At 51.9% G+C, this 14,798-nt stretch overlaps 1 protein-coding gene across 1 annotated transcript in view; it reads left to right on the forward strand.

Moving 5' to 3' along the window:
* The first annotated feature begins 369 nt into the window (after positions 1–369).
* TGM2 (transglutaminase 2) overlaps positions 370–14,798 on the forward strand; it is a 32,204-nt gene continuing 17,775 nt past the window's right edge. The window contains exons 1-4 of the mRNA XM_033094946.1: positions 370–504; positions 4,283–4,462; positions 9,031–9,273; positions 12,595–12,713. Coding sequence (XP_032950837.1) covers positions 495–504; positions 4,283–4,462; positions 9,031–9,273; positions 12,595–12,713 — 552 coding nt within the window. The 5' untranslated portion in view covers positions 370–494. The remainder of the gene's footprint in view (positions 505–4,282; positions 4,463–9,030; positions 9,274–12,594; positions 12,714–14,798) is intronic.

The following is a 14,798-nucleotide window of genomic DNA, read 5'->3' on the forward strand; positions in this document are numbered from 1 at the left end:
GTGTCTGTATGTCCAGGTTTGTCTGCATATCTGTGGAAGTGTGCCTGTGTCTCTGTGTAGCCCATCCCTACGTCTCTGATTGTGCGTCTGTATCTGCATGTGTGAATTTTTGTGTCCAGGTGTCTCTGTTACCCAACGTCTGATGCTGTGGGTCCTGGTACGTCTGTGTGTCCGGGTTTCATTGTGTGTCTTCGTCCTTGCTGTCCGGGCCCTGTACTGGGTCTGTTCCCCCCCAGGGGGAGCCCTTGCTTGGCTACCGCTCCCTCCCTCCCCTGGGCTCCTGCCCCAGCCGGCCAGCCCAGAGCGTGGGCTCAGACTGGGCAATAGTGGACTCACCAGGTCCCCGCCTTCCCTTGTGGCCCCGCCCCCTGCCCTCCCCAAAGCGGGCTATAAGTTGCCGTTGCTCTCCGCCTCAGCACTGCCTGCTGCCTGTGGTCTGCACTGGGAGGGTCCTGCCGCACGTGAAGAGTTTGAGTCACCGCCAGCACCTGACCATGGCCGAGGGTGAGTAGTAATGTCAGCGCCCCTGCCACCCCATGCCTGGCCGTCCCCTCCTGGTCTCAGTGGTCTGCCAGGGGTCAGGACAGGCTTGGGCTCAATCTTGAAGTCCCTGATTTGGAGAGCAGCAGGAGGGTTGGGCTGGGTGAGAGGTCCTGGCTCCCAGTCCTGGCTGGGCTTGGGGCCTCAGTTTCCCCATCTCCAGGGAATAATCATTAACCCCTGCCTCCCCGGGTGAGATGAGGCAATGGAACAGGAAGGCGTGTTGTAAACTGTAAAGTACTATGCTAGTGGACCGTTGTCCAGGTTCTCAGTCAGTTAGCGGGGCTGGTCCCTGCTGTGTGCCAGATGGTGAGACGCTGTGTATGGGCTGCTGGCCTGGCCTCAGAACACTTAGCTTTGTTAGTCCCTGCCAGCGGGAAGGAGGCGTGCATGCTGTCCCTGGTGGTGTGCAAGCCAACCCTGGCTGACTCCTTGGCCTGGGGGCCAGAGAGGAGGTTCCAGCTTCATGGGGGAGTGGGCTGAGAGCAGGCATGTGGTCTTAGGCCCCTTCCAGCCCTCAAGTTCTACAACCTCGTCCTTGGCCACTTGCTGAGTCTCAGTGTCCCCTCCTATAAAACATGGATGATAATGCCAGCCGTTGGTATATCTGTGAGGGCTGAGAGGAGCGGAGAAGGGGCTCAGTTCATTTCATACCTGCCCCCGATACACACACACACACACACACACACACACACACACACACACACACTGGCAGCACTATCTGCCCAAATAAGGGATTTCTACAATGGATGATGTCCCTGCACCAATGCTGCTGGACCCAGTTTCCCAGCTGGCTCTTGGGTCAAGTTTGTTTGCAGATGACGTCTGCACCACTGCCACCCCCAGGAAGGAGGTGTGCGGAGAGGGAATGTGGAGAGAGACATGGGGCAAGTGGAGCCGGGATGAGCGGGAGGAACCATGGACCTGCCTTACTGGCTGTGTGATCTCAGGGCACCTCTTTCCCTCTCTGGGACTCGGCTCCCCAACACATGGGTTTGAAAACCAGCTCAGGGCTGGCTGTGACATGTAACCTAAGTGACCACTTGTCCCCAACACAGCTTCCCATCCCTGTCCCCAAGAGTGACTCTCAGAGAGGGTGGGAGACCTTGGAGATGCCAGTTATGATAAGCCCTCGGTACCATTGCCACAGGGGCCACTTCCTACAGTGGTCCCCCGGCATGGAAGACCTCAGGTCCTTCCTCAGTGCAGACACCCTATGATTCCAGACCGCATTATTTCTGCACCTTTGGAGCTGGGCATGATTTCTGGCAATGCTTCTTTAGATAATAGCCTGAGACTAGGGACTGACCAACTCTCTAAGGTCTCCCAGGGGGACACCGTGGTCTTTCCTGCTTAAGAGATTAGGGGGTTGACGTTTCCAAAAACAGTGTTTCCTCATCCCAGCAAAACCAGCAGGCTTTCTTCCTTGTGGAAGTGTCTCTAGCTGTGATCGTAGAGGGTCAGCTGCCAGAGGACCCCTCCCAGGCTAGAGAACAACACAGGCCATGGAGGGAGGGGGAAGAAAGAAGAGGGGGAGGCTGGAGAACAAACCCTGAGTTCTGACTGACGTGCACGCTTCAGAATTTATAGCCCTGGATTCAAGTCCCAAAGTCGTCGCTTGCCCTGAGACCTGGAGACACAAAATGTCTCTCTCTACAGTCACTAGGCACTTTACACCTCACTTTTGGGATATTCTGCAACAGGAGGCAGGAGACCTGGCTTTATGTCCCAGTAGAAGGATTGACACGCGGGGTGACTTTGGACAAATCCCCGCCCATGGGACTTAGTTGGACTTCCTACTCCCCAAGGGCCCTACAACTGTGAGAGTCTATCTTGCCCACTCCCCTCGCCCTACGGCTTCTTAATCTTGACCTTGAGCTTGCCAAGATTTATGAGGTTTGTGCTTCCCTCAGACGTCCATCAACCCCATCCGCCCACCAGTACCTTGGTCTTCATTTCCCTCTGAAACTACACATAGAACTTGCGCATATCAAGCTTCTGCCCTGGGATAAGCCCTGGCGAAAAGGTATCCCAAGATCCTCTCCTGGAACTCAACAGTAGCCCTTTGAGGATTCAGCGAAGGAAGCACAGAGAGGGAAAGACACCTGTCCAGGGTCACACACTGGCACAGCAGAATTGAAACCTAGGTCCCAACCCCTGTCATTTAAAGAAACCTTTTATTATGGATAATATTGAACATACATAAAAGTAGAAAGAATAGAATAATAATAAATGCCTATGTTCTCATCACCCCGTCCCCAAAACTACCAACCTATGGTTACTCCTGCCTCTGCACTTCCATCTCACCCCCATTATTTGGAAGCATATCCCAGACATCACATCATTTCATCTGTAAATATTTCAATATGTATCTCTAAAGGATAAAGACTCTGTTTTATACATAAACAAATTAACAGAAATTCCTTAATATCACCATTTTCCCATCAGTATTCAAATTTCCAGTTGTCTCATACATGTAATAAATAGTTTTGGGTTTTTTTTCTTAAAGATTTTATTGGGGAAGGGAAACAGGACTTTATTGGGGAACAGTGTGTACTTCCAGGACTTTTTTTTTTTCCCAAGTCAAGTTGTTGTCCTTTCAATCTTAGTTGTGGAGGGTGCCATTCAGCTTCAAGTTGTTGTCCTCTCAGTCTTAGTTGTGGAGGGCGCAGCACAGCTCCAGGTCCAGTTGCCATTGCTAGTTGCAGGGGGCGCAGCCCACCATCCCTTGCGGGAGTCGAACCGGCAACCTTGTGGTTGAGAGGACGCGCTCCAACCAACTGAGCCATCCGGGAGCTCAGTGGCAGCTCAGCTCAAGGTGCTGTGTTCAATCTTAGTTGCAGGGGGCACTGCCCACTATCCCTTGCGGGACTCGAGGAATCGAACTGGCAACCTTGTGGTTGAGAGCCCACTGGCCCATGTGGGGGTTGAACCGGCAGCCTTTGGAGTTAGGAGCATGGAGCTCTAACCGCCTGAGCCACCGGGCCGGCCCCAATAGTGTTTTTCAAATCAAAATCTAAATAGGGCCCACACAGCCCTATTTAGGGGTTGGAATGTCTCTTAACTTTCTCTTAATCTATAATTCTCCTTTCAACATTTTTTCCCATTTTTTCTTGCAATTTGGTCATTAAAGAAACCAAAACCTTTGACTATAGTTTCCCTGAAAATGAATTTTGTTGATTGTGTCCTAGTTCTTTACTTACCATGTTCCTCAGTCCTCTGTATTTCCTGTAAAGTGGAAATTGAATCTAAAAGGCAAAGGCTGTGTAATCAACGTATACCAAATATTGCCTTTGCAGTAACCGAAAGAACCCCCCAATAACGATAGAATAACTCAAGTTTAGTAAGCATTTATTATGCGCCAGGCACTGGGCTAAGTGGCTTACAACAGCCCTGTGAGATGGATCCTACGATCCCCACCTGTGGACAGATGGGGAAACTGAGGCCCAGAAAAGTAGAGTTGCTGAGGTCACACAGCTGGGAGGGGGCAGAGCTTTCTCCCGACATGCTACCGTGGGCACAACCTTGTGATTAAGAGTTAGGGAGATTCATCCCTGGCTAGTCTCTAAGTGATGGGGTGGGGTGGGGGTCAGGAAGAGAAAGGGTTGGTTACTATTGCGTAGCCAACGTAGAAAGGGCTGGCTCCCTGGGGGCCCCGTGTCCAGAGCGCAGGTGTGTGGCAGGGGTTCACAGCTGGCTGAGGGAGGCCACCACGACCTCATGCTCCTCGTTGACTCTGTAGAGCTGGTTCTGGAGAGATGTGACCTGGAGCTGGAGGCCAATGGCCGTGACCACCACACAGCAGACCTGTGCCAGCAGAAGCTGGTGGTGCGGCGGGGCCAGCCCTTCCGACTGACGCTGCACTTCGAGGGCAGAAACTACGAAGCCAGTGTGGACAGCCTCACCTTCAGTGTCGTGACCGGTAAGTATCTGCACCTCCCACTCTACTCTGACTTGTTCTGTGATTTCATTGTCCCCTGACAATGAGACAGGTGACCCCGTTCCTCTTTGCCCCCTGGGCGTTCCCCAGCAGTCACTGGCTCCACTTCACAGATGAGGGCACTGAGGTCAGTAAGTCAAGAGATGTCACCTCAGGCCACCCAGCCTTGTAAACAAGTCTGTGCTTCTGCACACCTGGGTTCCCGAAAACATGTTATCAGCAGTCTTGGGTCAGCTTCCTACCATGTAGGTCCATCAAGATCTTGCTCGCTCTTTCCTACATCAAAACAACTTTGTAGCTTTATCAACAGCCAATTCCCAAAAGCCACGCAACCTGACCAGACCTCTGGGATCAGGCCCAGATCGGGCTTGGGTGGTGGAGAGAACCCAGAAGGCTCGTCTTCTGGAGGCTCGTCTTTGGGGTCTGGACGGACAGACCTGGGTTCTGGTGCAGACCTGGGTTGCATACCTGCTGTGTGGCCAGAGGCAAGTTGCTTAGGCTCTCTGAGCCCATGTGAAAAGCACTCATGGTAGAGGTTTGTGAAGTGAGAAGGGCCTGACTTGGGGGAGTACCCTGTAGACATTAGGAGACGTTGCTGGTCTTGCTCTAGGGGCTCCAGCGATGGGCGAAGGGACATCGAAGCCCCATTCCCAGATGCCCAGGGCCCAATCCTGGGAAAGTGGACTTGGATGCCATATTGGTTGCTTTGGCTTCTGGTGGGAACCACTCCTTTGAGGTCAGCGAGGGGCCACCTGGCTGGGCCTCTGGCCCAAGGGTGGAAAAGGTCAGCTCTTTCTAAGGTCACCAAGGGCAAACAGCAGCAAGCAGGAACCCGCCTGGCTGAGGCCTGTATTTACCTGGAAGCCATTTGATAAAGCTTATCACAATGCCTGCAGACTGACCACGGAAATCCCCTTTATCCCTTGCCTCCCCCCTCCTTCCCTTCTGGCAAGGACTCACCCGTTACCCAGGGGCAACCCCCCCACAGACGCACACCCAGCTCCCCTGGGGCCCTTTCTAACGGAGGGGCCTCCAGTTAGTCTCTGATCTTTCTAGCGTCAGTTTCCCTTCCATAAAGTGGAATGTTGAAGTATAGGACAGCGGGTACTCTAAGAAGAGTCAGGCTTAGGATGATAAAACTCACATCCATGTGGCACCTACTGTTTGCATTCCTATTCTATTAGAATCCTCCCATCTTGGAAGCGTAAGGAGCTCCCATTTTACAAATGGGAACACTGAGGCTCAGAAAAGTCAAGTTCCTTGCCCAGGTCACACTGTGAGCAGGGAAAAAGCAGGATTCAACCCCTGACCCCCGAGTTGACGTTTTTCGTCACTATGACCCCACAGCAGGCATCTTCACCTATTAACCCCAAGCACCTGCCGGGCCTTGGTTTGTTTCGCTGTGAAATGGAATGGTAGATGAGCTGCCAGTCTGGAGGGCAGCCTATGAGTCCCCACTTTCTTTTTTCTTCTTTCATTCTCAAGGTGTCCCCTTTCTTTCTCTTTCTCAATTATCTAGGCAACCTGACCTTCGATAATTAGGGCCCCAAGTTCAGGGTTGTGGAAGCAACTGGCCTTCCCACTCCAGCAACTAATCTCTGTTCTCTGGTCTTCACTAGCTTCTCTCAAACTGTAGCCACCTTGCCCTGATCACTTCCACAGCTCCTGCGAGCGGCCATTGAGGGCACCATTATCTCTAGAAGCACACTGCTTCCCTGTCTGAGCATCCAAGACCCTCCCCAACGCTGGGGCAGCCTGAGGGACAATAACAGGAAGCCAGGCCTCCTACCTCAAGGCCTGGCTTGTGTCAGCTCCCAGCCCCGGAGCCTGGCCTGGGCACCCTGCTCCTGTGTTGGAACATTCCAGCTTGTGATTGGCTTGTTCTACTTCTTCAGGGAAAATGAGGCCCAGAGAGGGGAGAGAGCTGGGCAACAAATGGAGTGTGTGGCCTGATCCCACACATTCCCAGGGACCGTGTATTTCACCCAGACAGTTGGAAATCTGGCAGGCTCTGTTAGAGGGTACAGCCCCCAGGAGACGAGCACTATCTTTGGTACAGGATTAAAGCTCTGCTTCCCTCTAAGGGGAAGTCAGGGCTTGGGGGTGAGTAGGGAGGGAGTGAGGTCAGCCTGAAGGAGTGAAAAGAAAGCTTATGAGGCTAGCGGAAGGCTTTGTTCTGGAAGATTCCTCTCACCCACCCAATCCAGTTCCCTGCCACCATGGTCCAGGAGAGTAGCCGGGACGCTTCAGGTCGCCAGAGTCATTTAGGCCTAGAGGGGTCCCTGTGGTGTCTCTGGCCCCACAAAGAGTACCATGTGGAACCACAGCCCAGGAATTTTCAAAGCCAGCTTACGTGAGCAGAGCAGCAGTGGGGCGGGGGTTGTGGGGGTATCGTCCTTCCTCACCCCACCCTCCAGGCCCCTTGGAAGAAAGGGACATGTATGTGTGTGTGTGTGTGTGCACAGCTGGTTTGGGACAGAGAGAAAGGGAAGTGTGTTTCCTGACCTTTCCCCAAGGGTGGTATGTCAACAGTGATCATGGCCATGGGACCTGGCCCAGGCTGTAACCATGGTGACCAGATCATTGATCATCCAAACAGGGACCTTTCTGAGAATGAAAAGGACGCCATAAATAATTATGCTAAGACCACAGGCATAAACTGGAACATAGAGTCACCCTAACTTTACTCCTGTTAGCCTCAGTTTCCATTCTACTCCAGTCCGCACATCTGTTATTTGGCCTGAGAATTCTGATTTTTAATGGTCTTTTATGATGATACTGAGTATAGCTCACATTTACTGCATAATTAATATGTGCTAGTCACTATTTTTAATGCCTTCTATGAACTCTCTCACTGAATCCTCTAAATAGTGTTGGGAGGTGGTGGTGACAATAAACAATAACTATTATTTATTGAGCACTTACTATGTGCCAGGTACCTTGTGATAGGCCTTTACATGCCTCACCTTCTTTAAGTTTCATATTGACGAGGTACTGCAATTGACCCCATTTTACAGATGAGGAAACTGAGGCCCAGAGAAGCTACGTAGCTTGTCCAAGCTTACAGAGCCAGTATCAGACCTGGAATCAAATCCTCCCAGGCGTGTGGTCTAAGCCTATTTTCTTCTTTGATGAGAAAATGGCAGATCAGAGAAGCCTGGTGACGTAGTCCAGGTTACACAGTGCTCAGGCCTGAGTGGGAGAACCAGACCCTGGTTGGCCCCAGGACTGTCAAACTCCTCTCTCAAATGTTGACTCTGGAAGACAGGGAGCATTTAAAGGCTTGCAGCTGGCTCCTGGCACCCAGACAGGGTCCTGGAGGCCTGGGTCAGGCCTGTTAGTTCATGGTTATATTTGGGCCTGGGTGTGGGTGGGAAGCAGGGGTCTGCGTGATGGGCGGGAGGCCCTCAGTGCGCAGGCCCCCATATTGTCAGCAGCAGTGGGCAGAGCTGCAGGGAGGGAGATGGAAGAATAAAAATAAACCTTCCTGGGCAGCCGCCCAGTCGAGCAGAGAAGGTTCTGTTTCTCTTCTCCGCCACGCAAGTCCAGAAAGGGTGACCAGCCAGCTCTTGCCCTCCCTATGACTCAGACCTGCCTACATGGGCCAGGCCCTCCCCTCCACCTGAAAAAGCAGCTGTTTGAGGAGGGCTTTCCACCTCCCTGAGCTTTGAGATCCCGAATAGGGAGCGTCCTCTGGGAATGAGAGGTGCCGTGCGGGATAGCCCAGAGCCTAGAGACCTGGGCTCAAATGTTAACTTTGCTATAGACCCTGGGATATCTTTGTGAGACTCTGTCTCTTTCAGGCCTCAGTTTTCCCACCTGTATAATGGGTCTTAGAGGAAGCAGGAAGTGCCAAGGTATTTCATAAAGTGTAAAAGGCTGTAGGAAGGTCAGGGATGGTTATGACCACTCCTCAAATCTGCCACTGGAGATCCAGAAGCCAAAAGCTGGAGGGGACACTGGGGAGATAAACACTTAGAGGCTGTATGGGACAGGACCCGACAGCACGGGGACTCTCAGACAGGCCCCCGTGGAGACGTCAGAAAGCCAAGGTTCTATCTTACTCAGAGCCTGGGCTTCTCTTTCTGAAAAGGAAAGGACACTAACAGGTAGAAGAACTAGGCAGAAAAGGAGGACCCTTGGGGTCATCTGCCTATTTCCTATCCATGTTCCAGATGCACAAACTGAGAATGGGATGGTCTAGTCCAAAGTTGTGCCATCCTAGAGCGGTATGACCGAGACCCCGTGCCAGGCTGCACTGTCCTCTCTCCCAGGAGGAATCTGTCTAGTTGAGGACCTGCTGAGTGCCTGCAGCTTTTCGTGCTTTCCCACAAAACCACTCTGTAAGATTGGGGTTTGGTCCCCACTTTACAGATGAGGAAATTGAGGCTCAGGGAGATGAAACCTCTTGGTGAAGTTCCCTCAACGTTTCATGGCAGAACTGGGTCTTAAACCCAGGCCCATGGACCCCCAGCATGTGCCTGATCCTTGTCACCCCTGGCTCCCCCCTCGCCCCCCCGGCTCACAGCCCCTGTTTTCTTCCATTGCAGGCCCAGCGCCCAGCAAGGAAGCTGGGACCAAAGCCCGCTTTCCGCTGTCCGATGCCATGGAGCAGGGCGCCTGGACAGCCTCGGTGGTAGACCAGCAGGACAGTGCCCTCTCGTTGCAGCTCAGCGCCCCCGCCCATGCCCCCATTGGCCTGTACCGCCTCAGCCTGGAGGTCTCCACCGGCTACCAGGGCTCCAGCTTCGTGCTGGGCCATTTCACCCTGCTCTTCAACAGCTGGTGCCCAGGTGAGCCGCACTCCATCCACGGGCAGGTGGGAGATGGGCTGGGCTAGACCCACCCATGGGAGCCACTGAGGGTGGGGAAGGGGGCAGAAGAGACATCAAAGTTGATTGAGTGAGGCCCACTCTGTGCAGCTCCCACAAAAACCTGCTGATACGAGGACTCCAGCTGTTCCCATTTACAAGCAAAATGACTTGCCCAAGGCCACACAGCTACCAAGTGATCTTACCCCAGGTCTTGGCCCATAGGTTCCCATGGCACTGTGAGCCAGTCATGGAGGTGGCCCAGGGTCAGAAGCCCTGTTGAGGACGAGGGTGGCCAGTGGATACCCAGCACCATGGCTCCACACATGGTTCTGTGTCGTGGGGCTCTATTTTAAATCTCACCAGACTGGCTTGGAGAGGGGAAAGTGAGGGAGGTGGGGCGTGCGGTAGCCAGGAGAGGTGGGCAGGCGCAGTTTGGTTACCTAAACGCCTCCTCATACAGTCTCTCAATTACTCCTCTCAACAATCCCAAGGGAGGAGGTCAGAGTCCTCATTTTACACACAGGAAACTAAGGCTCAGAGAAGTTAAGTGGCTTTTGGCAGTTCCTTCAATGGACAAAAGTAGAGAGTCAGAGGGGAGAGCTCAGAAGAACCAAGGCTGACTGGAGCCGGAGGGAGGAGGCCAGGGCTGCCACGCCACTTCCTGGACCTCAGTTTCCCCATCTGACTCCCAAGGCAGTCAGATCTGTTTCCTTCCTATTCCTACACAGTAAGGCAGAGAGCAAGGCTTTGTGGGCAGGCCCCAGACTGGGAATGAGGGTGTCCCGCCTCAAAGCCTGGGACCAGGGCAGAAATTCTGGCCTCTCCAGCATCAGAAAACCAGCTTTTTACAGCGCCACTGCTTTATTTTTTTTCTTCTCCACGTTGGGGGCATTTTATAACACATTTGAGCAGAAATACTTTTTATTTTCTCGTTTATATACTTTGGCTTTTATGTCTAATTATAACAGTACTACAGGAGAAGATCCTCTTTCTAAAAGCTTCAAGCACTACAGAGAAACAGCCCCCGACTGGCTTCCCTGGGGAATACCATCATTAGCCATCTTGGGGGGTTCATCTCCTTCGATTCAGGTGCACGTGCCTGGAGACACGGCTGTATTAATGGGTTCCTCTGTCTCTCTTAACCATAAAAGGATCCCGCAGTATACATCAACCTACTGGGGATTTTTCCCTCTACGATATGTCTTAAGGTTCTTTCCACATCATCTGCATACATCAGCTCATTGTACTTAAGAGCCTGAGTGTCCGGCCCATATGGATGGTTCATTCATGTGACCCATGGCCATCCGGTCGTCCCCGGTGACTCCTCACGGGGAAGGGTCACATCCAGCACCCTTGCTCACATGGCCACGTGGAATGATTTCTCGGGCCGGAAGTGGGCTTGCTTGTGCCCCGTTGTCTGTGTGTTTTGATTTTTGACAATCTGCAGAGCTTACTGCTGTTTGGCAGCCCGGCCTGTGGAGCAGGAACATGCCAGTGTTCTCCTGTGACCAACAATGCAGGGTTTCAGAGTACAGGGAAGCACGGTTCCGGGGGATCTCTTCCTTCCTCCGGAACTGTCCCCACCCTGCCTAGCCCCTTGGGATGGCAGCCAAGCAGCACAGTGACTAAAGTGACCCATATCCCAGGGTGGGAGCCTTGAGGAGGCGGTGGGGCTGGTGATGGGGAGACAGGAAGTTGGGCTCCGTGGGGGTGGCAGCGCTGGGCGAGCACACTGCTCTCCCTCTTGGGGGGGGGGGCGGGATCTGCCTGTGAAATGGGACCTTCCAGTCCCTGAGCTCCAACATGGACAGGACCGAGTGCCCGTTATGCGGGAGGCTTCTGTCCCCAGGGCCCCTACCTTTACCAGAAAGAGACCTGAGCTGAGGACAAAAGTCCCAGCGTGCTCACACCCTCATTCCAACACCATGGGGTTTTCTTTCTCTTTCATTCTTTCTCCCACACTGCCAGCTAATTTATAACCATGACGTTCACTTATCGTAAGGCTAGTTTTTATTGCACAGTTTCCAGAACCAAAGAACAGGATACATAAGACACTGAGCCACTTTTGCATCTGCCTTCCTCCGTGCAATAAGAGTGGGAGGTGCTGGTCACTGCAAATGGGCCTCACAGAGCCCAGGGGCCCCAGGGACCTGGGCAGCTGCAATCTAGGCTCACCTTTGCCAGCTTCTGGATGTGCTTTGCAAGCTGACTTCACTAGATACAGTGCCTGGGCCCACCATCCTTTTAGGAGTCCATGAACATACGTTCATTTCTTTTAAAATCAGAAGAAAAAAATGAATATTTAGACCAGAGAATGTTTGAATATGTACTATTAATATATTCATCATTATATCAATGCAGTCATAAGTATATTTTTGATATCTTTTGTTATGGAGGAAAGGGCCCACAGAAGCAAAAATGCCCCGGGCCCACCAAAGATAGAATTTGGCTCTCAATATCCCCTTCCCAGACTCAGTTTCTTCATTTGTGAAGTAGGGATGGTAAAGGTCAGCCTGACTTTTGACCTGCTGCCATCTGCCCCCAGTACCTCAGCGCCCTTTTCTGTCTTTACTAGTCACAGGGAACGAAGTGTCCCTGCATTTTCCAGCAGCTGCACCTTTGCAGTCTCTGGCCCTCTGCTTAGAATGTCATCCAGGCATCAGGTGCCACCTGCTCCGGGTGGATCTCCCTGACTTCCCAGGCAGACAAGACCCCACCTCCCCACGGTCACAGTCACCCTTCCTTGGCTTTCTCTCTTCCCTGAATCATGCTTCTTCCTCATGCTGGCTCAGGGCTTTAGCTTGCCAAGCACCTTTCAGTTCTGAAATCACATTTTATTCACAGGGAACAGAGAAAAGTGGGCAGGAGAAGGAGAAGTGCCGTACCCAGGGTCACACAACAAGTGAGGATCAGAGCTAGGGGCTCGAACTTCTGTCCAGGGCTCCTCTGTTTCTTGTTTTGGCAGCAGTTTTCCAATCTGTAAAATGGGGCTTTCATGAATGCCTTGTATACAAGGCTTTTGTGGAGAATAAACAAACTAATATATGCCACACACTTATCACCAATCCTGGCATGGGACAAGTGTTGGATAAAAAGCAGCCATTGTTGTCACTAACTGATAGCATCTTATGTCATTGACAGAGTACTATTAATTAATGATTAGTTTTTCTGATTCAAAGATAAAAAGGCTTCTGAGACGCCAACCTGGCCCTGGAGAATTTGGCAGCTTAGCTGTCACGTCTGCGGGGACTCTGGGCCTTGCCAGACCCAGAGCTGAGTTTCCTTCCTTCTCACCCATAGCGGATGCTGTGTATCTGGACTCAGATGAGGAACGGCGGGAGTACGTCCTGACCCAGCAGGGCTTCATTTACCAGGGTTCCGCCAAGTTCATCCAGAGCATACCTTGGAACTTTGGGCAGGTAGGGCCACACCCTGCCCCTCTCAACCACCTCAGGCCCACTGTGTGCCCTGCCCTGGGTCGGAGGCAGTCAAAGCTGCAAAGGTGTGAGCAGGTCTCAGGGTCAGGATTCAAGGGCCCTGAAATGGCTGGAGTTCGGAAAGGAACCAGGCCAAACCTGAGGTCACACAGCAAAGGGTTGTCCTGCCCACTATGGGAGCGGCAGCCCTGGATACTCAAAGTGGAAAAGAATCGGGAGAGTCTTTGGGAGTTGTCGGCTAACAGGTGCTTCGGGAAAGAGAAGGGGAGCATTCAAGGCCATGGATCAAAATAATAGGCAGCATTTAGAGAGTGCTTACTACGTTCTAGGCATGTGCTGAGAAGGAGCTTTAAACCATTGTCGAGATCCGTGGTTCTCAAACTTGAATATACATCAGAATCACCAGAAAAGTATGTAAAACACAGATCACTGCGTCTACCTTTAGTTTCTGATTCAGTAGGTCTGGGTGTGGGCTCAGAATTTGCATTTTTAACAAGTTCCCAGGTGAGGCTAACGCTTCTGATCCAGTGTGCATACTTTGAGAACCCCTGGTCTGGTTGTATCGACTAGCTACTACTGAGTAACAAACAAGCCTAAGCTTTAGAGACTGAAACAATCATTTATTATTTCTCAGAAACCTCTGGGTCAGCCAGGACATGGCTATCTAGGCTGGGCCTGGCTGACCTCAGCTGGATGGATCCTTTCTGTTCCATGTGGTTCCTCATCCTCTAGCATGCCAGCCTGGGCTTATTCTTCAAACCAATGCTCTGATTTCTTCTACCATCCAGCCTCCTTTAAAAATTCCTGAGATATTGCTAAAAGAAGTCATGAAGCAAGAACCATCCTCCCCTGGCCCCTTACCCTCCTTGTGTGTTAGTGGCTGTTGGCCTGCTGAGGTGAGGTTCACCTTGAGACATCCCCTGCATCAGAGGCCGTATTCAGATATAGAGAGTCCTATCCTGGGACCACAGAAAAATTCTCCCTATGTGATCTGGGACGCTGACCTCAGTTTCCTCATCTGAATATTGGGGGTAATAATTGTAAAACTATCTGCCCAGAAACCCTGTAGCCTGTTGTGGGATATAAATGAAATGGTACTGTGACGGGGACACATAAAATATATCCAATAGTGAATTGGTTCTTATTTCCCAGGGTCTGTATTCTCCCCTGAGAAACAGAACAAAGCCAAGGCCCCCTTTCATTTCCTGAGTTCCTGCTCTGTGTCCAGGCTGCTCTGGGCCAAGGGACATGGCCCCTGCAAAGCTCCCAGAAATCATCACAATCCAGGATCACAAGACAGAAAGGAAGGAAGGGAATCAGGGCAGTTCCTGGACTAGGGACAATTTGAACTGAGCTTTGAAGGAGGTGGGTGTATGGTCTACTAGGCAAAGGGCAAAAGCTCCGAGGAGGGGAAATACATGCCTAAGAAGAACATGGTAGCTTGGGAAACACCTTATTTATATATGAAGGAGCTCCAGGAGATGAAGTGGGAGAAGTCAGCAGTGTCCAGATTGTAAACAGCCCTGAATGCGAGGCTGATGGTAATAAAAAGTCACGAAAGGATTCAAGCCAGGGAGGGCTGTTCTGCAGCCTGGAGGTCCAGTTAGGGACAAGACCACAGAGACGGGGAGCATGGGGCAGGTGGAAGTGCCCTTGAACATGACAGGTCCAAGGGAAAGTGACCGGGAGGGGGTTCTACTTTTGATAAAGATAACAGTTGAGTCGCAAGGATGGAAAAGTGTGAGCCAGATGCAGAGTGGTGGAAAGAGCATTCCAAGCAAAGGAAATAGCAAGTGCAAAGACCCTGAGGCAGTGAGCCTGGGTCAGAGCAAGTGTCTGTGAGAGTAGTGAGAGATGAGACAGAAGGGGTGAACACAGATCATGAAGGGCCTTGCAGGCCGCAGGGGAAAGTCTCGATTTTGCCCTAATTGTAGTGGAAACAGAAGGGTCATGGGATTAGATTTATATCTTTATAATCTACCTCAGCCCCAATCAGAGCAATGTGTGGTGGTGCGGTGGGGGAGGAGGTGCCACGCATCAACCCTGCGGGGTGAGTCAGGCTTTAGG

This window comes from Rhinolophus ferrumequinum, chromosome 23 (assembly GCF_004115265.2).
Source record: "Rhinolophus ferrumequinum isolate MPI-CBG mRhiFer1 chromosome 23, mRhiFer1_v1.p, whole genome shotgun sequence".
Taxonomy (NCBI): domain Eukaryota; kingdom Metazoa; phylum Chordata; class Mammalia; order Chiroptera; family Rhinolophidae; genus Rhinolophus; species Rhinolophus ferrumequinum.